Raw genomic sequence first — 24,881 nt, 5'->3', positions numbered from 1 at the left:
CATGTTCTTTGCAGGGACATGGACGGAGCTGGAGGCTGTTATTCTTAGCAAACTAATGTAGGAACAGAAAGCCAAATACTGCATGTTATTACTTATAAGTGGGAGCTAAACATTGAGTACATATAGACACAAAGAAGGGAACAACAGACTCTGGGGCCTACTTGAGGGTGGAGGGTGGGAGGAGGATGAGGATCAAAAAACTACCTATTGGTTACTGTGCTTATTACCTCATTGATGAAATCATTTGTACACCAAACCACCACAAAATGCAATTTACCTATATAACAAACCTGTACATGTACCCCTCAACCTAAAATAAAAGTTTAAAAAAATGAATAGACAAATCAATCTTGGAATGTTTTCATGATAAAGTCAAGTTAATTACTTTAAATAAAATAAATATTCTGTCTTGCTGTCAGAACCCATGTTTACTGTTTTTTCTTCATTTGTTTGTTTGAGAAGTATGTTTACCATATATATTTTGGGCCTAATTCTTCCATCAAGTGGAGCGGGAACAAGTTGGCAAAAATGAAGGCCTATGTCTTGCCCCAGACAACACTATCAATGTATCCTTTCCAGGTTTCAACGTTCCCAAAGGAGTAAGTGCCAGTCTGGTATAACCAGTAACAATTCTCCTTCAGCATTTTCCTACCTATCACGGCTCCACAAAGGGTCTTTCGACCCCTGTGACCAAATCCTCATTATGATGCTGGAAATTCTATTACCCCACTAGAATTTTGATCATTTTGCTTAATGCTTTGTCCCTATGTAAAGATTCAAATATCCTTCAAGCCAGTCATTACCAAATATACTCTACTATAGATTAAATGAGTTATTCAGGCTTGTCTTGCAAGCTTTGATTTTGTTAAAGAGGGTATGAAGAACTTGAAAACACTGTGGAGAGAAGATGGAATCAGCACTGAAACATACAAGGAGAAAATGAAGGTGGAAATAGAGAGATAAAGGCTATTTTTGTTGTTCATTCACCCAAGAAGCATTTATTGCCAAGCACTGAGGACTTCTAATCTAGGCACAATTAAACTGGTGCTAACGGATGGTACTAACCACTTCTGCATATTTTATTATTTTGTTATTCAGATGTTCTTTTTTAATAGATCTGCTAATTCCAGAAAAAAAAATTTAGTCAAACTAAGTAAAAGTGCCATTTTAGTTTTAACATTTTCACTTGTGCTTATAAATTGAATAAGTCCTCTTATATTTCAAAAAGTAAGATAAAATTAATAGAAAACTAGCATTTATATATGATCAGTGAATACCTTTTCCTAAAGTTGTCTATCTTTTTTTTGTTCTTGCAGCAAACAGGACTTTGAGTCTACAGATGAGGTAAGTGCAAAGATAGTTGAAAATCGAATATAGTATAATAACAAAGTAGATTCTGATATTTGCAATAATAATATTCTTTCAGTTAAGTACCTTACTAGACTGAAAATGCAGGTAAGTGAAAAAATTTATGGCCATTTTGCCTTTAAAATTATATAAACACTACATATTTATAATAGCTATAAAACTAGTAATTATTCACAAAAAATTGTTATCAGCTGTCACTTTATGATTTAATTTGTCTATGCTTATTGCAATGTTTATTTGAAATGTTCTATTTTTAATTTTTGTGTGTACATAGTAGGTGTATTTATTTATGGGGTACAAGGGATGTTTCACTGACCACATATTCTCTGCTTTAGAAAACTGAAATCTATATGATTAATTAAATAGCAAATTTAGTTTTAATATGCTTCAAAACCTTATATGTGCCATGCCAGTCAGCAACTTAAAGTAAAAATATTTTCAAGTATTAATCTATTACATATGCATATTATCTTAATTGCTTTTAATAGAATAATCAAATAGAGAAAAGCCTATTTCAATGCAATAAAAAGCACAATTCCCTCTTTAGTGTTTTTAATCGTTTTTTCCAGTGTACTGGCATACTGCATTCATTACAATTATGCAGTAATTCCTAAATTGCCTTTAAGAAATACTTCACTTCAGCTACTCACTTAAAATTAGTTGAAGCTGTTTCAGTGTTGTGGTGGCAACATCATAATCTTCCAAAAGTCACCACAGCTCTATGTAAATTCTCAGTAAAACCTGTAACTCCCTTAATTTTTATTTCCCAAAGTTTTCCTTATTTCAAAAATCAGCTTCTAGAATGTCATATCTATCACTCAACAAAACTTCCAGTTTTTAAAAATATACAATGAATAAAGTGTGTAAAGGAATTTAATAGACCATTTTGCTTTTAATTTCATCTTTTTAAAAATAGAAATGGAACTTCTCATTGGTTGCCCAAAGGTTTTCCCTAAAATGCTTGGAATTCAGGATTATTTTTATACTGTTTGTAATATAATTGATTTTTTAAAAATAAGAACTGATAAGGCTATAAATTAAACTCATAGAAACTGTTTCTCAAAAAGTGAATTAGTCTTTTAATATTCCTAAAATATGTCCCATTACACAAAAGTCTGTGGATTGCTGATCTTACGATTGACGTGTATCTGTTCCATGGATAAGCCTTTTTTTCTTACAGTTGGAAGACATTGAATCATTGATTCCTAAAGGATTATCAGAGTTTACAAAACAGCAAATACGCTACATTCTGCAGGTGAGATGGGGTCAAGAGTGGATGTGTGAAATCAACACTAACAAACAGCTTCCTAGGTTGCTTCCCTTAAGAACAGAAAGTCCCAGATTAAAATCTTATTTCCTAAGAGTTGAGGATTCTTTGGTTAGACAAGGGATATATTTCAGTTTGGTGAGATCACCAAAAATTATATTGAATGACTAGCATTTGGGAAAACATTCTCGAAATAGTATTCCCTTCTGTAGAATGCCCTTATTCACTCCTCAGCGCTTTAGTACAATCTGACTCTATCTCATAGTTTTTGCCTTCCTCTTCTCCATTCCACCCTCTTCCCTACCACTAGCCAGACTGATAAAGAAAAGAGAGAAAAATCAAATAGACACAATAAAAAATGATAAAGGGGATATCACCACTGATCCCACAGAAATACAAACTACCATCAGAGAATACTATAAACACATCTACGCAAATAAACCAGAAAAACTAGAAGAAATGGAAAAATTCCTAGAAACATACACCCTCCCAAGGCTAAACCAGGAAGAAGTTGAATCCTTGAAAGGACCAATAACAAGTTCTGAAATTGAGGCAGTAATTAATAGCCTACCAACAAAAAAAAAAAAAAAGAAAAAAGAAAAGAAAAAGCCCAGGAGCAGATGGATTCACAGCCAAATTCTACCAGGGGTACAAAGAGGAGCTGGTAACATTCCTTCTGAAACTATTCCAAACAATAGTAAAAGAGAGACTCCCCCCTAACTCGTTTTATGAGGCCAGCATCATCCTGATACCAAAATCTGGCAGAGACAGAACAAAAAAGGAAAATTTCAGGCCAATATCCCTGATGAACATCGATGCAAAAATCCTCAATAAAATACAGCAAACTGAATCCAGCAGCATATCAAAAATCTTATCCACCATGATCAAGTCAGCTTCATCGCTGGAATGCAAGGCTGATTCAACATATGCAAATCAATAAACATAATCCATTACATAAACAGAATCAATGACAAAAACCACATAACTATCTCAATAAAGGCAGAAAAGGCCTTTGATAAAATTCAACACCGCTTCATGCTAAAAACTCTCAATAAACTAGGTATTGATGGGATGTATCTCAAAATAATAAGAGCTATTTATGACAAACCAACAGCCAATATCATACTGAATGGACAAAAGCTGGAAGCATTGTCTTTGAAAACCGGCACAAGACAAGGATGCCCTCTCTCACTACTCCTATTCAACATAGTATTGGAAGTTCTGGCCAGGGCAACAAGGCAAGTGAAAGAAATAAAGGGGATTCAAATAGCAAGAGAGGAAGTCAAATTGTCTCTGTTTGCAGACGACATGATTGTATATTTAGAAAACCCCATCATCTCAACCCAAAATCTCCTTAAGCTGATAAGCAACTTCAGCAAAGTCTCAAGATACAAAATCAATGTGCAAAAGTGACAAACATTCCTATACATCAATAATAGATAAACAGAGGGCCAAATCTTGAGTGAACTCACATTCACAATTGCTACAAAGAGAATAAAATACCTAGGAATATAACTTATAAGGGATGTGAAGGACTTCTTCAAGGAGAGCTACAAACCACTGCTCAAGGAAATAAGAGAGGACACAAACAAATGGAAAAACATTCCATTGTTATGGATAGGAAGAATCGATATCTTGAAAATGGCCATACAGCTGAAAATAATTTATAGATTCAGTGCTAACCCCATCAAGCTACCATTGACTTTCTTCACAGAATTAGAAAAAATACTTTAAATTACATATGGAACCAAAAAAAGAGCCCATATATCCAAGACAATCCTAAGCCAAAAGAACAAAGCTGGAGGCATCATGCTACCTGACTTCAAACTATACTACAAGGCTTCAGTAACAAAAACAGCATGGTACCGGTACCAAAACAGAGAGATAGACCAATGGAACAGAACAGAGGCCTCAGAAATAATGCCACACATTTACAACTATTGGATCTTTGACAAACTTTACAAAAACAAGCAATGGGGAAAGGATTCCCTATTTAATAAATAATGCTGGGAAAACTGGCTAGCCATATGCTGAAAACTGAAACTGGACCCCTTCCTTACACTTTATACAAAAATTAACTCAAGATGGATTAAAGACTTAAAGGTAAGACCTAAAACCATAAAAACTCTAGAAGAAAACCTAGGCAATACCATTCAGTACATAGGCATGGGGAAGACTTCATGACTAAAACACCAAAAGCAATAGCAACAAAAGCAAAAATTGACAAATGGGATCTAATTAAACTAAAGAGCTTCTGCACAGCAAAAGAAACTATTATCAGAGTGAACAGGCACCCTACAGAATGGGAGAAAATGTTTGCAATCTATCCATCTGACAAAGGGCTAATACCCAGAATCTACAAAGAATTTAAACAAATTTACAAGAATCAAGCAAACAACCCCATCAAAAAGTGGCCAAAGGGTATGAACATACATTTCTCAAAATAAGACATTAATGCAGCCAACAAACATGAAAAAATGCTCATCATCACTGGTCATTAGAGAAATGCAAATCAAAACCACAATGAGATACCATCTCACGTGAGTTAGAATGGCGATCATCAAAAAGTCAGGAAAAAGCAGATGCTGGAGTGGATGTGGAGAAATAGGAACGCTTTTAGATTATTGGTGGGAGTGTAAATTAGTTCAACCAGTGTGGCGCTTCCTCAAGGATCTAGAACTAGAAATACTATTTGACTCAGCAATCCCATTACTGGGTATGTACCCAAAGATTATAAATCATTCTACTATAAATACACATGCACACATATGTTTATTGCAGCACTATTCACAATAGCAAAGACTTGGAACCAACCCAAATTGCCCATCAATGATAGACTAGATAATGTGGGAAATACGCACCATGGAATACTATGCAGCCATTAAAAAGGATGAGTTCATGTCCTTTGCAGGGACATGGATGAAGCTGGAAACCTTCATTCGCAGCAAACTGACACAGAAACAGAAAACCACACACCTCATGTTCTCACTCATAAGTGGGAGTTGAACAGTGAGAACACATGGGAACATCACACACTGGGGCCTGTCAGGGGGTGGGGGGCTAGGGGAGGGATAGCATTAGGAGAAATACCTAATGTAGGACAGGTTGATGGGTGCAGGAAACCACCATGGCACGTGTATACCTATGTAACAAACCTGCACGTTCTGCACATGTATCCCAGAACTTAAAGTATAATAAAAAAAGAAAACTCTAGAAAAGAAGGAAAACTTATTGTATTTACCATATTTTTGCTTACAATGCTATATCTTCCTTCTTAATATTCCAAATTCTTTCTTTTATCATTTTCTTCTCTTTAGACAACTTCTTTTAGCTATTCTTTAAGGGTAGGTCTGCTAGTAACAAATTATTTTCATTTTCCCTCATCTGAAAATGTGAATTTCCCTCCATTCCTAAAGGATAATTTCACTGCATATAGAATTTACAGTTGACAATTATTTTCTTTTAGTACTTAAAAAATAGTATCCTAGTTCCTTCTGGGCTTCATGATTTGTAATGAGAAATCTGTTGTCATTTGAATTGTTATTCCCAGTAATTAATGTTTTTCTTGCTGCTTTGAAAATTTTTAGTTTGTCTTTAGTTTTAAGAAGTTTGACTCTGATTTGTCTGGTAATGGATTTCTTTGGGTTTATATTGTTTGGGATATGCTCAGCTTCTTGAATATGTATGTTACCAGGTTTTACTAATTTGGGAAACTTCTCAGCCATAATTTTTTTGAATATTTTTTCAGCTCCATCCTCTTTCTCCTTACCTTCCAGGACTCTGAACATGAAAGCTAGATATGTGGTGTACACCCACAAACCCTTAAGCTCTGTTTAATTTTTTCTAATCTATTTGTTTCTGATATTCAGATTATATACTTTATTTTATTCTATCTTTAAGTTCATTAATTCTTTCCTCTGTTCTCTCCATTCTGCTTTTTAGCCCACTCCTTGAGAGTTTTGTTGTTTTGGTTTGGTTTTTGTTTCTTTGTCTTGTTACTGTCCTTTTCAGTTCTAAAATTTCCATTTAGGTATTCTTTATGTCTTCTATTTATTTGCTGAGACTTTCTATTTTGTCATTGAGACAATGTGTTTTTACAGTCTCCTTGCAACTTCTTGTTGAAGTATTTATGATGGTTGTTTTATACACTTTATCAGATAATTCTAACATTTCTATTATCTTGATGTTGTCATCAATTAAGTGTTTTTTTCTTATTGAGTTGAGATTTTTGTTGTTCTTGGAATTATGAGTGATTTTCAATTGACCCTGAACATGTCTGATCTTGTTTGATCTCAGAAGCTAAGCAGGATTGAGCCTGGCTAGTACTTGGATGGGAGACCTGGCCATTTTTATGTTGTGACTCTCTGGGTCTCATTCAAATATTCAAATATCAGAGAAAGTGTGTGCACTACCTATTACTGCCAGCTGGTGGTGGAAGTTGAGGTTCCCCCACTCAGCTTCTCTTGATGCGATAGGGTGAAAGCCCAAGCTCCCTTCACAGTCTCAACTGACATCACAGTGCATGGAATTTCATGTTTGGCCAGTAGGAATGAAAGCACCATTCTTCACTCTGTCTTTTCTGACACCATCCCAGTGAATGGTGTTGTGTACCTCCCTAGAGCCTGACAAGGGGGCAGTCTAAGCTCTCTTCTTGGCCTTTGGTGGTCCGTGTGGAAGTAGAGTTGCAGTTTCTTCTGTGGTGTTTGGCTAAGATAGAGTGGTTACTATCTAAAAGTTTTCTGTCCTGCTAGGCTGACCCTTTCATGGTCCTTTGGTTAGAGAGAGAAGGCTTTTCTCAGGACTTTTGTTGTCCATTGATGTAACTAGATCACCAGCTTCCCCAACACTGATCTAATATATGAAGCAAAAAGAAAATCCAGGAACTCACTGCTGTGTCATTTCTCAGGTCCCAAGATTCCTAACCAATCATTTCTCTTTTCACCAATTTGGGTCTTTTTATATTTGTTTTATATATAATGTCCAGGGTTTTTAGCTGCAACTAACAGGAAGGCTAGGGAAAAGTATTTTTTTTCTTTTTTCTTTCTTTTTTTTTGTGAAGCAACAAAAGTAGAGATTTATTGAAAATGAAAGCACACTCCACAGGGTGGGAGTGGGCTGAGCAATTGGCTCAAGTGCACAGTTATATAATTTTATGTGGTTTAAATGCCCTCTAGAGGTTTCCCATTGGTAACTTGGTGTACACTCTATGTAAATGAAGTAGTGGCCCGTTATCAGTCGGATTGGTTGCAGAAAGTGACCAATCAGAGGCTGAAGTTACAAAGTTACACCTTAAACAACGTCTGATTGGTTGTGGAAAGTATTTTTACTCCATCTTCCCAGAAGCTGAAGTTGTCTGTTTTTTAAACCATTTTTCTTTAAAGAAATAAGAATAATCTAGTAAAAGAGTTTCCCCTCTCTTTAAAATTTGAGATAAGCCAGGTGCAGTGGCTCACACCTGTAATCCCAGCACTTTAGGAGGCCAAGGCTGGTGGATCACTTGAGGTCAGGAGTTCGAGACCAGCCTGGCCAACACAGTGAAATCCGTTCTCTACTCAAAATACAAAAATTCACCAGGTGTGTTGGTGCATGCCTGTAGTCCCAGCTACTTGGGAGGCTGAGGTGGAAGAATTGCTTGAACCCAGGGGGCAGAGATTGCAGTGAACTGAGATCATGCCACTACACTCCAGCCTAGGCGACAGAGTGAGACTCTGGTAAAAAAACAAACAAACAAACAAACAAAAAAAACCATTTAGATAGCTCTATACTTTAAAGTTAAACTTAATTATAATTATATTCTTCTCACCTCAGGCAAAATTCAGGCAGTTGGCAATACACTTAGGGAGATTCATTTTATTATTTGATTATTGACTGTCTCATCTCTTCTAATCTTTTAAATAAAGAATAATGTAAAAATTAAATTTTGCTGATAGAATTATACTTTGTGACAAAGATGATACTTTGTCATGGAAAAAATAATAAATATTTGTTATAAATACTAGCTATGCTATCTTCAGGAATATTATTTGGATTACTTAAACACACTATTGACAAAATGCCTTATATCACCTTTCTAATTTGCCATATCAAAGTAAAATTATTAATAAGTTTGCTAGTAGGAAAAAAATAAGATAACTTTCACTTATATTGCCTATTTTCAAATGTTAATAAAACTAAACCATTAATCCTTTCTTCCTGCAGATGAGGGGTATGTCTGATAAGTCACTCCGACTAGTGCTGTCCACATTTAGCAACATACGGGAGGAGCTTGGACATCTTCAAAATGATTTGACAGTAAGATTTATTTTGATTTTTTCCAAAGCCTTTCTAGTTACTAGCTTCCTAATACAGAAATAAAGATGTCCAGTATATGTTTTTAAAATTTAATATAGCACAATATTATGCTTATTCAGACAAAGCTAAATTATTTTCTTCAAACAGTTAATTGGCATTGAGAGAGGAGAAAAGAGGTATCCAAAGTATAAATGAAAGAATGTTGGATGTGCACTTATCATTTAGTTTACCACTAAGGCAATTTAATGCTTAAAGCCAGAGAGTAGTCTGCAAAGTTAAAATAATCTGACTCATTGGAGGTAAATTCCCCCTTTTGCATAATTATAAAGCATACTCTGAATTTCCATTCAAATATAATAACTTGAAAACATTTTTCTCCAAAAAATTAATTTTTTTCCATTTTCTATTTTAATTGGTGTTCTTGGTGCCATCAGCTAGATACATTCAGAATGCTTTCCACACATTGAATAATGCCTTGAGGACTTTGGAGTAGTTTTGTTGTTTCTGGGTTATGATGAACATATTTAGACTCTAATTTAAAAATTTACCACTTGCTGGGATTAACAAGGACTCTTTGTAGATTGGAGGAAAACATTAAAACATTTCAGAGGGTTGTGCTTCATTTCATGTATAGTTAGTCCATCAAAATGTCTCTTTCAATGAAGGTTTTAGAAGTTTCAATCATTTCCTATCCTGTATTTTCTTAACTTTTAAGAATTCTGCTTTATTAAGCAAGTACAAATGAAACAAGTGCTTATTTAAATCTTCCAAGGTAAGCAAGTCTTTGTATTATGTGACTGTTAAGTTTTTGTAATTCTGAATCATAATAAATAATTTATGCTTCTAGTCACTGGAAAATGACAAGATGAGACTTGAGAAAGATTTATCATTCAAAGACACTCAATTAAAAGAGTACGAAGAACTCTTGGCATCAGTGAGAGCAAATAATCACCAGCAGCAGGTAAACTGATGCTTTTATTGGTGTTAATCTACATTGATAGCTTTTCATATGCACAATTACTGGCACATTGGAGTTATGAGATATAATCAAGACAGAATTAAATATGATGGAAAAATTTGTTCATATGAGAATTGAGTGGCTTTGGGTATTTCTAATGGCTGAAAGCCCTCTCAGAAAAACAGATAATCTTATCTATTTTAGATATAAAGTACATATGGGACACAATTATTTGTCTTGTTGGGTGACCAGAATTGTAGAAATACTAAAAATCTAGGTTCATGCATTTATTTAATCTACTAACATGTCAATGAGAAAAGCTGTTGTAGACCTTAATACATGTTTGTGCAATAAATAAATGACTGAAAAAACTCTAGATGAATTCTCTGGATGTCTGAGCAGAGAGAATTCCTAGGAAATTGTAAGTAGTCTCTAAGGATTACCCTCTTCCTGATCTTTACTTCTATGGCTGTCCCAAATTCTTGCTCAGTTACTAGTTGTCATGTAAATAATCAGGCATATGGTCGTTTCTGTGCCTACTAGAAAGCAGGGTACAGTATTGTCACAGAGTAGCAAGAGTCTGATTGTTAAATTGAGACATTATAAATTCATCTAGTCATGATTCCCTCTCTCACAAAATAGACGAGTGAGACTAGAGGCAACACTATAATATCTTACATGGGTGACTTAATGTACCATCTAAGACCCAGAGTATAAGAAAACTGGGCATAGGAAAATATTTACTTGATTCAATTGAATGAATCAATAAAAAGAACACTCCCTCACCAAAAACAAAATGCATTTGTCTTATGTACTTGTGTCTTCTTTACAGCAAGGACTTCAAGACTCAAGTTCAAAATGCCAGGCATTGGAAGAAAACAATCTCTCTCTTCGACATACACTATCAGACATGGAATACAGACTAAAAGAACTGGAATATTGTAAACGTAATTTAGAGCAAGAGAATCAAAACCTTAGAATGCAGGTATTAAAACTTCCTTTTAAATATACAGTATTACCTTAGTTACATCATTGTAATCCTAGCATTTAGAAAACATATGGACTGCTTTCCCTCACATACTGTTAGATCTTAATCACTGACATTTGAGCTTTATAATGCAGTTCCTGAAAATCACTTTCATTATTTCAATGTCTTATTTAATCATGTGGTTTTCATCTAATAACAATCCTTGTAACATAACATGTATTTTCTTCAAAACAATCCAATTACAGATAGTTATTTTGCCTTCTGTAGGTTTCTGAGACTTGCACAGGCCCAATGCTGCAGGCTAAAATGGATGAGATTGGCAACCACTACACGGAGATGGTAAAAAACTTGAGAATGGAGAAAGATAGAGAGATCTGCAGACTGAGGGTATGTTGATCCTACATTGCATAAATACACAGGTCAGCACAAACTTTCTAGCAAGATAATGATGGCTTCAAGTTTAAAGCTACCAGAAAAAATTAGCTGAAGGTAGAGTTTTAGAAATATGTCACGTATTCATTTGTTTTAAATACATTACTGTATCTAAAATATAACTGTTAAATGATTTTCTAATTTAGCTTAATTTCTTCTAGGAAAGCAAAAGAAGATATTCATTTCAGTGTTTTGGTTTTGGTTTTTATTAATTTATTTTTTGGGATAGGTGGAGGACTCTTCATGATCTTGCCTAAAGCATGCTTATGTAGGCAAAAGCAATATATGAAATTACTCAACAGAGCCACAGTTAGATTTGTAAAAATTCTCACTTAATTTCGAGGGATGATGAATAGCAAGGACTTTGTCAAGCATGAGGAGGAAAACAGTGTTAAGTTTTAGGTACCTATAGTTGACATCAAAATTAAGGTGATATTTATAAGTATATATTGCCTTATCTTGTAATTCTAGGTTGAATTTACTTAATCTAACCCTTATTTTACTGATTCCTAAAGGTAGTAAAATATACTTAAATATTTTAATAAACAAAATAATCACAAATTTGTCTCTCCAAACATCACTGTATAATTTTTACCAAAAATCAAAATGAAACAAAATATAATTTGTTTTCAAAACCTACCAATACTTCTAGCAGATTTCCTCCACTGATTTCTTTTCCATTCCAACATTACTAATAGCACTTCTACCTAAGCTACACACATATGAGGTAAAGAGGGAAATGGACAAGATTTGTAATCAGAAGACCTGTTTTGGAGTTGCAGCTATGTTACTGCGTGACTGTGTCATTTAACCTCTCTGGAGCCCATTATCTGTTTTGTAAATGAAGATTATAATAATGCTTATTTCATGGGACTGCTGTGAGAACTGAGATAATTCATGAAGGAGGAATATTTTGTGAACTGAAAATCAGAATATAATAGTAGTAATTTGTTATCACTATTTCCTTAATTATTATTTCAAGGACTCTAAAGTGCCTGTTTTCTTAGCTTTACTTTAAATTTTGTGGCCTAAGACTGTTACGTAGATAATGTTTAGTCCTACATAGCAAAGACACCTTAAAAAAAGGAGAAATTTGTAATTGGCATTTCATTTCATATTACATACTCATGAAATTCTTCGAACGTTTATGACTATTGGTATTTTACTTTCATTTCATAACTAACTGTGTGAGTTTGTGTCACTTAACCTCCCTGGAACTCAGTTACACATTTTCTATATGAAGATTATAATAATATTTATTTCTTTTTAAATCCTTAGTCCCAATTAAACCAGTACCATAAAGATGTTTCAAAGAGAGAAGGAAGTTGTAGTGACTTCCAATTTAAGCTTCATGAACTGACAAGCTTGCTGGAAGAGAAGGATTCCCTCATAAAGCGTCAGTCAGAGGTATAAAAGGAAGGGGTGGGGATGGAGAAAAGTAATACAACTTAGTACTGTAGTACTGTAGGATAAATACTTCCCATGGACTAGAAAAGGACACATATCCAAGAGTCACTTTATTTAATGAAATAAAATGCAGGTGCAAGTGAGGAAGTAGAATATACATATTTCAGGAGAAACAATTCAAATGAAAGTTACAATTGAAGCAAAAAATAAGTGCTGTTATACATTTAATATTTTTAAGACATTGATTTTATATTTCATTAGCAGTGAAATTCCCAGTAGACTGTGACCTCCTTACTACATTATGAGCTGCTTCATTAAAGCATGTGTTATATTCCTCCTTGTATCTGTAGCATGTAGCCCATGACCTGGCATTCAATAGGTACTGAAGGAATTGTCAAAATTTATGGGTAATATTGTATTGCTGTTATGGAGCAAATGGTGCTTGTAGTAACATTCATTGATAAACTCTCTCTTAAGAAACTATATCTGCTTATATATTGAAGTTTCAATACTTTTCTTCTATGGATATACTTTTCAGGCTTTTCAGAGCAAAAACTTTCACATCCTCATCCTGAGAACCACGCCCATTCAATCTCAAGTTATCCTCCAAATTTAGATATCCTGTATCAGTTGCAGGTTCCTTCACCGGCATATAATATAACTTATTAGGTACTGTGAAGCAACACTAGGTGATATTCAACAAGTGGGATTAGAACATTATTACGTCAAGGCTAAAAAGGGGTAAAAGGGAGGGGGTATAATCATTGTTAGTAACCCTTCTAAATGATTAAATATATTTATTATCTCATGTTTCTACTTTCCATCAAATGATTATATTATCTTTTATTTGTAAGGAACTCTCCAAGTTGCGGCAAGAAATATATTCCTCTCATAACCAACCCTCCACTGGTGGAAGGACTACTATTACCACTAAAAAGTAATGTATTTTTAAATGAAATTTGAATATAAAAATTATGATCATATAATCCAAGTTATTTCATGTTTAATTGGTATATACAAGCTAGACAGAGTTTGGTGTTTTCTGCTGGCCAGTTATTCTACTGAAGAATGAATATTCACAAAAAGACATCACTATTGTGGTCAAAAAAATCCTGAAGCACATCTTTCCTGAATTTACAATATATTAATTACCTTGGAAGTGAAAAACAAATAATTGTTTTTTTAACCAACCACATTAGTTAGGACTCTTTCTGTTTCATGTGACAAGAGACCCAATGTAAACTGGGACTTTTTAAATTCACTTAAATGGGGTTACTTGGTATCCAGACGGATTTGTGTGTTCAAAATATGCCTTTATAAATATGTCTTTCTTTATATCTTGGCTCTGCTCTTTCCTGTGTAGACATCTTAATCAGGTAAGGTCTACCCTCATGGTAGTAATATGACCACAAATTACATTCCAGCCATTTAGCAAAACCAAATATAAAGTAATTATGAATAGCTTCAGCAGAAGTCTATTTTGGATATTTCATATAAATGAAATAATACAACATATAGTCTTTTGTGTCTGGATTTTTCATTTTGCATAATGTTTGCAGGATGCAAGCATGATTTAGCATGAGTCAAGACTTCATTCCTTTTGGTTGCTAAATAATATCCAGTTGTATGGATATACATTTTATTTATTGATTAATCAGTTGGACATTTGGGTTGTTTTCAATTTTTGGCTATTGTGAATAACGCTGCTGTGAACGTCTGTGTACAAGTGTGTAAGGTACATGTATTCATTTCTTTTGAGTATATACCTAGGAGTGGAATTGATAGGTCACATGATAACTCTATGCTTAAGGAATTGCCATACTGTTTTCTAAAGCAAAAGCACCATCATACATTCCTAGTAGTGTATGACGGTTCCACTTTCTCCCCATCCTCATTGCCATTTGTTATTGTTCATCTCTTGGATTATGGCCATCCTAGGTGGTGGAAAGTGGTATCCAATTGGAGTTTTGATTTGTATTCCCTAATAACTAATGTTTTTTAGCAATTTTTATGTGCTTATTGGCCATTTATACATCTTGTTTGAAGAAATGTCCATTCGATTTTTTTTCCATTTTTTAAGTGAGTTGTCTTTTTATAGTTGAATTGCAAGAGATTTTCACATGTTCACAAGTCCCTTATCAGAGACAAGATTTGCAAATATTTTCATCAATTCCATGGGTTGTCTTTTCACTATCTTGAGAGTATAATATGCAGCATAAGTATTTAATATAGAAAAAAATCCAATTCATCTATATTTTTTCTTGCTTGTGCTTTTGGTATTATATACAAGAAACTGTTGACTAGCCCAAGATAATAAATTTTACATTCATAAGTATTTTGTCTTATATTAATATAAACTGTCTTCTGGTTACTAATTGTATGAAATATCTTTTTCTGTCCTTTCATTTTTGACCTATTTGTGTATTTGATTCTAAACAGTGACTCTTGTAAACCACACATAGTTGTATCTTTTTATACATTCTGCCAATCTCTGCTTTTAGCTGGAATATTTAATGCACTTACATTTAATGTAATTCATAAGTTAGAATTTACATTAGCTATTTTGCTATTTGTTTCTATGTCTTATGTTTTTTGTTCTTCTGTTCCTCCATTCCTGCCTTCTTCTGTGTAAAATATTTTCTACAGTAACATTTTAATTCCATTTTAGTTACTTTTACTATATTTTCTGAGTTTTTCCCCTTAGGTTTCCCCCAGAAATTTAATTAATATTTACCTGTATAGTTACCTTTACTGGTGATCTTTATTTCTTCAAATGGATTTGGGATGCTGTATAGAGTCCTTAAATTTCAGCCTGAAGGACTCCTTTAGAATTTCTTGTAGAACAGGTTTTGTAGTGACAAATTATTTGGGTTTTTGCTTGTATGGGAATATATTGCTTTTCCTTCATTTTTGAAGAATGGTTTTGCTGGATAAAATAATTCTCAGCTGACAGTGTTTTTTTGTTACTTGGAATATGTCATCCCATTGCCTTCTGGCCTCTATAATTTCTGATGAGAAATCAGTTGATAATTTTTAATTGAGGATCCCCCTGACATGTTTCTTTTTTACTGCTTTCAAGATTATTTTTTTCTATGGCCCTTGACAGTTTGATTATTATGTGTCAAGGTTTGGATCTCTTATTTTTCACTATTTGGCATTTGCTGAGCTTCTTTGATGTGCAGATTGATATTTTTAATCAAATCTGGGAAGTTTTCAGACATTTCTTCAGCTATTATTCCTGCCACTTTCCTCCCTCTCCTTGTGGAGTCCCCATAAACAGAACAGAATGTTCTGTTTATGGTATCTCACAGTTATCTGAGGCTCTGTTTATTTTTCTTCATTCTTTTTTCTTTCTGTTCCTCAGAATAGATAAACTCAACGGACCTTCTTTGCAATTTGTTGATTCTTTCTTCCGTTTGCTTACATCGGCTGTTGAGAAATTTAAATCTAGTTATTATCTTTTTTACCTCAGAATTACTGTAGTTTCTCTTAAAAGTAACTTCTCTTTCTTTAATAATGTTCTTTATTCCATAAGGCACAACTCTCATCCTTTCCTTCAGTTCTTTAGTTCTTTGAGCATACTTAAAATAGCCAATTTAAAGGCTATGTAAATGCAACATCTGGCTCCTTAATGGATAGTTTCAACTGATTTTTTCCATGATAGGCAATATTTTCTTGTTTCTTTGCATGTCTTATAATTTTTTATTGAAAACGTGACATTGAAAATAATATAATGTGGTAACTCTGGAAATTAGATACTCCCTCCTGCCAAGGTGTTCATTGTTGCTGTTATTTGCTGTTGATGTTATTGTCTTTTGCTTAGTGGCTTTTCTGATTTAATTCTATAAAGTCTGTATTCTTTTCATATGTGGTCACTGAAGTCTCTACTCATTTATCTTAGTGGTCAGTTAACATTTAAACAGAGGTTTCGTTACAAACATGAAACTAGTAAGTCTCCTAGTTTTCACTGAGAGGCTCTTTGTCTGTGTTTGGACACCTCTTCAATGTTCTGGTAGGCAATTTATAACTCGTCCTTAGCCCCCAGTTCCTGCTTACACAGAGTTTTAAGGTTAGCCAGTACTGAGGGCTCAGGGTTTTCTCAGGTCTTTCCTTCACATGCGTACAGCCTTGGGCATGTACAAAGCCCTACACATGCCTGTGGCTTTCTAGATTCCCAGGAACATATAACAAATTTTCAAAGCCCACTATGGACAATTTATTTCTCAGTTTTTCCTTTTATCATTTTTGGTCAATTTCTTGTCTGCCTGAACTATTATAGCCACCTCAGGTAGTTGTGATATTAAACAATTTCCACACATTATTTTCGACAAATGTTCCCAGGAAAAAGGATTTGCAAATTGGTTGAGCTACGAGTCAAGTTTTAAAAGGCATCCTTCCAAGTGGAGTTTTCCACAGAATCAACAGACAAATCAAACAATGACAATTATAATAACGACAATGTGGCTTTGAAGGAGCTCTAACCTTGTTTTGTCTTCTAGTTGCTGCCAGGCTCCTGGGTTTTACCCAGATTGTTTTAAGGGTCGGGCACGGTGGCTCACGCCTGTAATCCCAGCACTTTGGGAGGCCGAGGCGGATGGATCACGAGGTCAGGAGATTGAGACCATCCTGGCTAACATGGTGAAACCCCGTCTCTACTGAAAATACAAAAAAAAAATTAGCCAGGCGTGGTGGCGGGCACCTGTAGTCCCAGCTACTCGGGAGGCTGAGGTAGGAGAATGGTGTGAAAACAGGAGGCGGAGCTTGCAGTGAGCCAAGATCGCGCCACTGCACTACAGCCTGGGTGACTGAGCAAGACTCCGTCTCAAAAAAAAAAAAAAAAAAAAAAGATTGTTTTAAAATTCTATTGCATAGTTGGAGAGACAGAGATGAGAACAGAACAATTTCAAATGCCACAAATCTTGCTGATTTAGCTGTTTTTCCTAAATAAATGCTCTCTGATGGCTGTAAAAGTTTATTAATTTTGAGAGTCCTGATAAAGTTAATTTTGATTTTTTTTTGGCCAGATTTCCTTTTTCTTTTATGGCATAGAGCATTTCTGGAGGTTGTTGTATATTTTCACTGACATCGTCTTCCATTGCTTCCTTAAGCATGGGTTTTTTTTTAGTTCTTTGTATTCTCACTATGTTGCCCAGGCTGGCCTCAAATTCCTGGTCTCAAGCAATCATCCCATGATGACCTCTCAAGGTGTTGGGGTTACAGGCATGAGCCACTGAGCCCAGCCCTATAAACATATTTATTATAGCTACTTTGAAGTCTTTATCTTCTAAATACACCATCTGGTCCTCTTTGAAAGTAGTTTCTGGAGAGAGGGACAAGATGGCCAAGTAGACACATCCAGGAAGTACTTCTCCCACCACAAAAGACCAAAATATCCAATAAACAAACCAGCAAATTCTCCACTATCTGTTTGTACTTCAAACAGATCTTTGGAGAGAAAACACTGAGATTTGATAGGTACCACAGATACTAAGGCTGAATAGGGAGAAAGCTGGGAAAACTGCATTGGTGTGCCAAGCACCAGGATTAGTTCCTGGTCCTGAACACCTCCTAAGGAATGGGTGAGTGAAGTGACAGCAGGGCAACCCACTCTCACCATGTACCTCTGGCATCCTAGCTACAAGAGATCTCATGACTCTTGCAGTCATTTCAATTGTCAGGAGGATCTGCCCAAAGAATAGACAAAGACAGAGCTCTAGCCTGCATGGACCCCAGGGGGTTTTACATGTGGAACAGCTGCAACAAAATGTGGCCATAGGCACCCATTCCCCCAAGGCTCTCTGGACACATCTGTTCTGCATGTCTTCCTGTCCACAATCCCTACAAGGCTCTTGCCTGGCTGATTCTGCAACTGTGTTCACACAGCACAGCCTCCACTGATTGGCCTGACAGTCTTGCCAGTGGCCCTGCTGGAGTGCTTTCCCCACAGCCTGGGAACACTTCAGCTCTCCTAGCACAACAGGTGCCTGATCCCAAGGAGGTAGAGGACAAAGCCACAGACATGGTTCCAATGCCCCAAGGTTGCAGCACACACTCAGGAGTTCTGAGTTGAGATTTTTGCCAGAACTCAATCTGGGGAGGAGCCCCCAGTCTCAATACACTGAGTGTTAGGTGTGAGTTCATAGGCCAGTGCAGAAGCAGGGCACACCTCTGTCTCCAGGGCCTGTCCAGGAAGGGTGAGGCCTGTCTGCTAGACAAAATATCTGCCTGAGAGAGCCCCATGGCCTGAACATCTAACAAATGAAATGTGGATGCAGTGCCAGTGATCAAGTGGGGCTACCCTAAGGCCAGGGAATGGACCTGGCTAGGGTGTCATCTCTCTCCCCTGGTCCCCACAGAGTACCACTGCAAATGTGCAGAAATATAAAAAAGCCACAGAGCAGAGTAAGACTCTCTGCCAACCATTACTCATCTACTCGATCACTGCCCAAATTACAATACCAAAAGTATTCTGCCAATACACATTGCCTGTGAAACCCAAGGTAAGAATCTAGCCACAAATAAAGATCTCATACAGAGCCTTGGCCCTCTGGAAGCACCTAGAAACAAAGCTAATTAACTATACTCAACTTGCACAACAGTTAAACTGTAAAGGGAAATAAAGAATATCAAAACAAAAAGCCTCATAGAAATTACAGCAAATCCAAAACACAAAGGAGCACATGCCTGCTCAGACGAGAAAGAATCAGTGCTAGAACTCTGGCAATTCAAAAAGTCAGAGTTTCCCTTTATCTTCAAACAAGGCAACTCCTCTGCAATGGTTCTTAACCAAATTGAAATGACTTAAATGAAAGCCATAAAGTTTAGAATCTGGATGGCAAGGAAGCTGATCAAGATACAGGTAAAAGTTGAAACCCAATCCAAGGTATCCACTAAAACTATCCAAAAGTAGAAAGAAGACAAAATAGCCACTTTAAGAAAGAACCAAATGGAACTTCTGGAATTGAAAAAATTACTACAAAAATTAACTAATACATTTTGAAGCATTAACAACAGAATAGTCCAAGCCAAGGAAAGAATCTTGGAGCTTGAAGACAGAATCTTATAATCAACTTAGACAAAAATTAAAAAAAATTAAATTGTGACAAAACCTCTGAGAAATATGGGATTATGTAACAAGACTAACCTGAAACTAATTGATATTCCTGACAGGAGAGAGAAGAAATAACTTGGAAAATATATTTGAGGATATGGTCCATGAAAATTTCCTCAATCTCATTAGAGAGGTTGACATGCAAATTCAAGAAATATAGAGAACCTATGTGAGATACTATACGAGACAAACATTCCCAAGACACATAGTCATCAGATTCACGAAGGTCAATGTGAAAGAAAAAATTGTTAAAGGCAACAAGACAGAAGGCTCTAGTCACTTACAAAGGAAACTCTATCAGGCTAGAAGAAGACCTCTAGTCAGAAAACTTACAAGCCAGAAAAGATTGTGGTTCTATATTCAGCATTCTTAAAGAAAAGAAATTCCAACCAAGAATTTCATATCCCACCAAACTATGCTTCATAAGCAAAGGAGAAATAAACTTCCAAAGCAAGAAAACACTAAGGGAATTTATTATCACTAAACCAGCTATACAGGAGGTTCTTACGGAAATGATAAACATGGAAATGAAATAATTATATCTTCTACCATGAAAACACCTTAAGCACATATCCCACAGACACTATGAAACAACTACACAACCAAAGCTACACAACAAACAGCTAACAACAAGATGACATGATCAAAATCTTACGTATCGATACTAACTAACCTTGAATGTAAAAAAGTCAAAATGCCCCACTTAAAAGACATAGAGTGGTAAGTTCAATAAAAAGACAAGACCCAACTGTCTGCTGTCTTCAAGAGACCCATCTCCCAGGCAGTGACACCCACAGACTCAAAGTAAAGGGATAGAGAAAGATCTATCTTGCAAATGGCAAACAAGAAAAGAGCAGGGGTTACTCTTCTCATATCATATAAAACAGAGTTTAAATCCACAACAATCAAGAAAGACAAAGAAGGGCATTACATAATGATGATGAGTTCAATTCAACAAGAAAACTTAACTGTCCTAAATATGTATGCATCCAACATCGGAGCATAACATCTGCATACAAACAGATTTGTAAAAGAAGTTCTTTTGGACCTATGAAAAGACTTAGGCAACCACAAAATAACAATGGGAGACTGCAACACCCCACTGACAACATAAGAGAGATCACTGAGGCAGGAAACTGACAAAGGAATTTTGGGCTTATATTTGACACTCAACCAACTGGACCTAATAGACATCAACAGAATCATCCACCCAACAACCACAAAACAGACTTTCACTGCACACAGAACATATTCTAATATTGAGCATATGCTTGACCATAAAGTAAGCCTCAATAAATTTTAAAAAATCAAAATTATACCAAGCATATGCTCAGACCACAGTGCAATAAAAATAGAAATCAATACCAAGAAGATATCTCAAAACTGCACAATTACATGGAAATTAAACAACTTGCTCCCAAATGACTTTTGGGTGAACAACAAAATCAAGAAAGAAATAAAAAATAATTTCTTTGAAATTAATGAAAATAGAGAAATAACATATCAAAATATTTTGGGATGCATCCAAAGCAGTGTTAAGAGGAAGTTTACATCACTCAACACCTACAACAAAAGTTAGAAAGATCTCAAGTTAACAATCTAATATTGCATTGCACCTAACGGAACTAGAAAAACAAGAACAAACCAAATCCAAAGATAGCAGATGAAAATAAATAACTAAAATTAGAAAAAAACTGAATGAAATTGAGATGCAAAGTTCATACCAAAGATCAATGAAACCAAAAGTTGGTACTTCAAAAGAATAAAAAAGACCAATTGAACACTAGCTAGATTAACAAAGAAAAAGATAAGTTTCAACTAAGCATAATCAGAAATAAAAAAGATGGCTTTACAACCAATCCCACAGAAATACAAAAGGTCCTCAGACTATTATGAAAACCTCTATAACACAAATTGGAAGATCTAGAGGAAATGGATAAATTCATAAAAACACATACCCTTCCAAGATTGAACCAGGAAGAAAGTGAAAACTTGAACTGACAAATAATGAATTCTAAAATTGAATTAGTAATTTAAAAACTCCTACAAAACAACAACAAAAAAAGCCCAGGACCAGAAGGATTCACAGGTGAATACTACCAGACATACAAGGAAGAATTGCTATCAATCCTACCATAGCTATTCCAAAAATAGAGGAGGAAGGAGTCCTCCTTAACTCATTCTATGAAGCCAGCATTATCCGGATACCAAAATCTGGCATAGACACAATGAAAAAAGAAAATTTCGTGCCAATAACCATGATGAACATAAACACAAAAATCATCAACAAAATACTTGCAAGCCCAATCCAGCAGTACAACAAAAAGTTAATTCACCACATTCAAGTAGGCTTCATTCCTGGGATTCAAGGTTGGTTCAACTTATGCAAATCAATAAATGTGATTCACCACATAAGCAGAATTGAAAACAAAAGAACATGTGATTATCTTAAGTGATGCAGAAATAGCTATCAATAAAGTCCAACATCCCTTCATGATAAAAACCCTCAAGAAACTAGGCATCAAAGAAACATACCTCAAAATAATAATAGCCATCTATGAGAAACCCACAGCCAATAGCATGCTGAACTCACAAAAGCTGGAAACATTCTTCTTCAGAACTGGAACAAGACAAAGATGTTCTCTCTAACCCTCCCATTCAACATAGTATGGGAAGTCCTAGCCAGAGCAATCAGACAAGAGCAAGAAATAAAAGGCATCCAATTAAGAAAAGAAGTCAAACTCTCTCTCCTTGCTGATAGGATTCTATACTTAGAAAAGACTAAAGACTCCACCAAAAGCCTCCTAGACCTAGTAAATGATTTCAGTAAAGTTTCAGAATACAAAACTAATGTAAAAATTCAGTAGCATTTTCTTTAATTCTTTTTAAATGTTCCTCTCCTCCTCCTTCTCCTTCTTCTTCTTCATTTTTTTTTTTTTTTGACAGAGTCTTGCTCTGTCACCCAGACTGGAGTGCAGTGGCATGATCCTGGCTCACTGCAACCACTGATTCCCACATTCAAGCGATTCTTCTGCCTCAGCCTCCAGTGTAGCTGGGATTACAGGCATGCACCACCACTCCCGGCTAATTTTTTGTATTTTTAGTACAGACAGGGTTTCACCATGTTGGCCAGGCTGGTCTTGAACTCCTGACCTCAGGGTGATCTGCCCCTTGGCCTCCCAAAGTGCTGGGATTACAGACATGAGCCACCATGCCCGGCCTGTTTTTTTCTTCTTTAACATTTATTTTATGTTCAGTGGTACAAGTGCAGATTTGCTACATAGGTAAACGAGTCACAGAGGTTTGTTGTACAGATTATTTTGTCACCCATGTACTAAGCTTAGTATCCATTAGTTATTCTTCCTGATCCTCTCCCTCCTTCCACCTTCCACCTTCTAAAAGGCCAAGTGTGTGTTGCTCCTCTCTACATGTCCATGTGTTCTCATCATTTATCTCCCACTTATAAGTGAGAACATGCAGTATTTGATTTTCTGGTCCTGTGTTAGTTTGCTAAGAATAATGGCCTCCAGCTCCATGCATGTCCCTGAAAAGGATATGATCTTGTTCTTTTTATGGGTGCATAGTATTCCATGGTGTACATGTACCATATTTTCTTTATCCAGCCTATCATTGATGGGCATTAGGTTGATTCCATGTCTGCTATTGTGAATAGTGCTGCAGTGAACATACGCATAAATGCATCTTTACAATTGAATGATTTATTTTGCTTTAGGTATATACCCAGTAATGAGATTGCTGTGTTGAATGGTATCTCTGTCTTTAGGTCTTTGAGGAATTGCCACACTTTCATAATGGCTGAACTAATTTACACACCTCCAACAGTGTATAAGTGTTCATTTTACTCCACAACCTCACCAGCATCTGTCATTTTTGACTTTTTAATAATAGTCAGTCTGACTGGTGTGAGATGATATCTCATTGTGGTTTTCATTTGCATTTCTCTAATGATCAGTGATGTTGAGCTTTTTATCATATGCTTGTTGGCCACATATATGTCTTCTTTTGAAAAGTATCTGTTCATGTCCTTTGCTGACTTTTTTTTTTTTTACAGGGTTGTTTTTTTTTCTTGTAAACTTGTTAAGTTCCTTACAGAAGCTGGATATTAGACCTTTGTCAGATGCATAGTTTGCAAAAATATTTTGCCCATTCTGTAGGTTGTCTGTTTACTCTGTTGACAGTTTCCTTTGCTGTGTCCAGGATTAATTCCTGGACACATACACCCTCCCAAGAGTGAACCAGGAAGAAATTTAATCCTTTAACAGACTAATAATGAGTTTTGAAATTGAGGCAGTAATAAATAGCCTGCCAAACAACAACAACAAAAAGGCCAGGACTAGGCAGATTCACAGCTGAATTCTACCAAATGTACAAAGAAGAGCTGGGACCATTCCTGCTGAAACTATTCCACAAGATAGAGGAAGAGGGACTCCTCCCTAGCTCGTTCTATGAGGCCAGCATCATCCTGATATCAAAACCTGGCAGAGATACAACAAAAAAATGAAAACTTCAGGTCAATACCCTTGATGAACATCAATGCAAAAATCCTCAACAAATACTGGCAAACCAAATCCGGCAGCTCATCAAAAAGCTTATCCACCACAATCAAGTAGGCTTCATCCCTGGAATGCAAGGTTGGTTAGACATATACAAATTAATAACTGTGATTTATCACATAAACACGGCTAAAGACAAAAAACACATGATTATCTCAATAGATGCAGAAAAGGCTTTCTATAAAATTCAACACCCATTTATGTCAAAATCTCTCAATAAACCTAGAGGAACATACCTCAAAATGATAAGAGCCATGTGTGAAAAACCCACAGCCAACATCATACTGAATGGGCAAAAGCTGGAAGCATTCTCGTTGAAAACCAGCACAAGAAAAGGATGCCCTCTCTCACCACTCCTACTGAACATAGTATTGAATGTTAGGTACATTCAAGTACTGAACAGGGCAATCAGGCAAGAGAAAGAAATAAAGGCATCCAAATAGGAAGAGAGGAAGTCAAACTATCCCTGTTTGCAGATGACATGA

General features: G+C 35.6%; 1 protein-coding gene across 2 annotated transcripts in view; it reads left to right on the top strand.

The window, feature by feature from the left end:
* The window catches only part of POF1B (POF1B actin binding protein), a 96,777-nt gene that overhangs the window by 57,417 nt on the left and 14,479 nt on the right, over window positions 1-24,881 (top strand). For both annotated transcript variants that reach the window (XM_057301161.1, XM_024927236.4), the window contains exons 8-15: window positions 1,317-1,344; window positions 2,549-2,623; window positions 8,834-8,926; window positions 9,774-9,887; window positions 10,717-10,869; window positions 11,140-11,259; window positions 12,583-12,711; window positions 13,566-13,648. In XM_057301161.1, coding sequence (XP_057157144.1) covers window positions 1,317-1,344; window positions 2,549-2,623; window positions 8,834-8,926; window positions 9,774-9,887; window positions 10,717-10,869; window positions 11,140-11,259; window positions 12,583-12,711; window positions 13,566-13,648 — 795 coding nt within the window. The remainder of the gene's footprint in view (window positions 1-1,316; window positions 1,345-2,548; window positions 2,624-8,833; window positions 8,927-9,773; window positions 9,888-10,716; window positions 10,870-11,139; window positions 11,260-12,582; window positions 12,712-13,565; window positions 13,649-24,881) is intronic.

Source organism: Pan paniscus, chromosome X (assembly GCF_029289425.2).
Source record: "Pan paniscus chromosome X, NHGRI_mPanPan1-v2.0_pri, whole genome shotgun sequence".
Lineage (NCBI taxonomy): Eukaryota > Metazoa > Chordata > Mammalia > Primates > Hominidae > Pan > Pan paniscus.
Note: the sequence above shows the minus strand (reverse complement) of the source record. Positions and strands in the feature narration are given on the sequence as shown.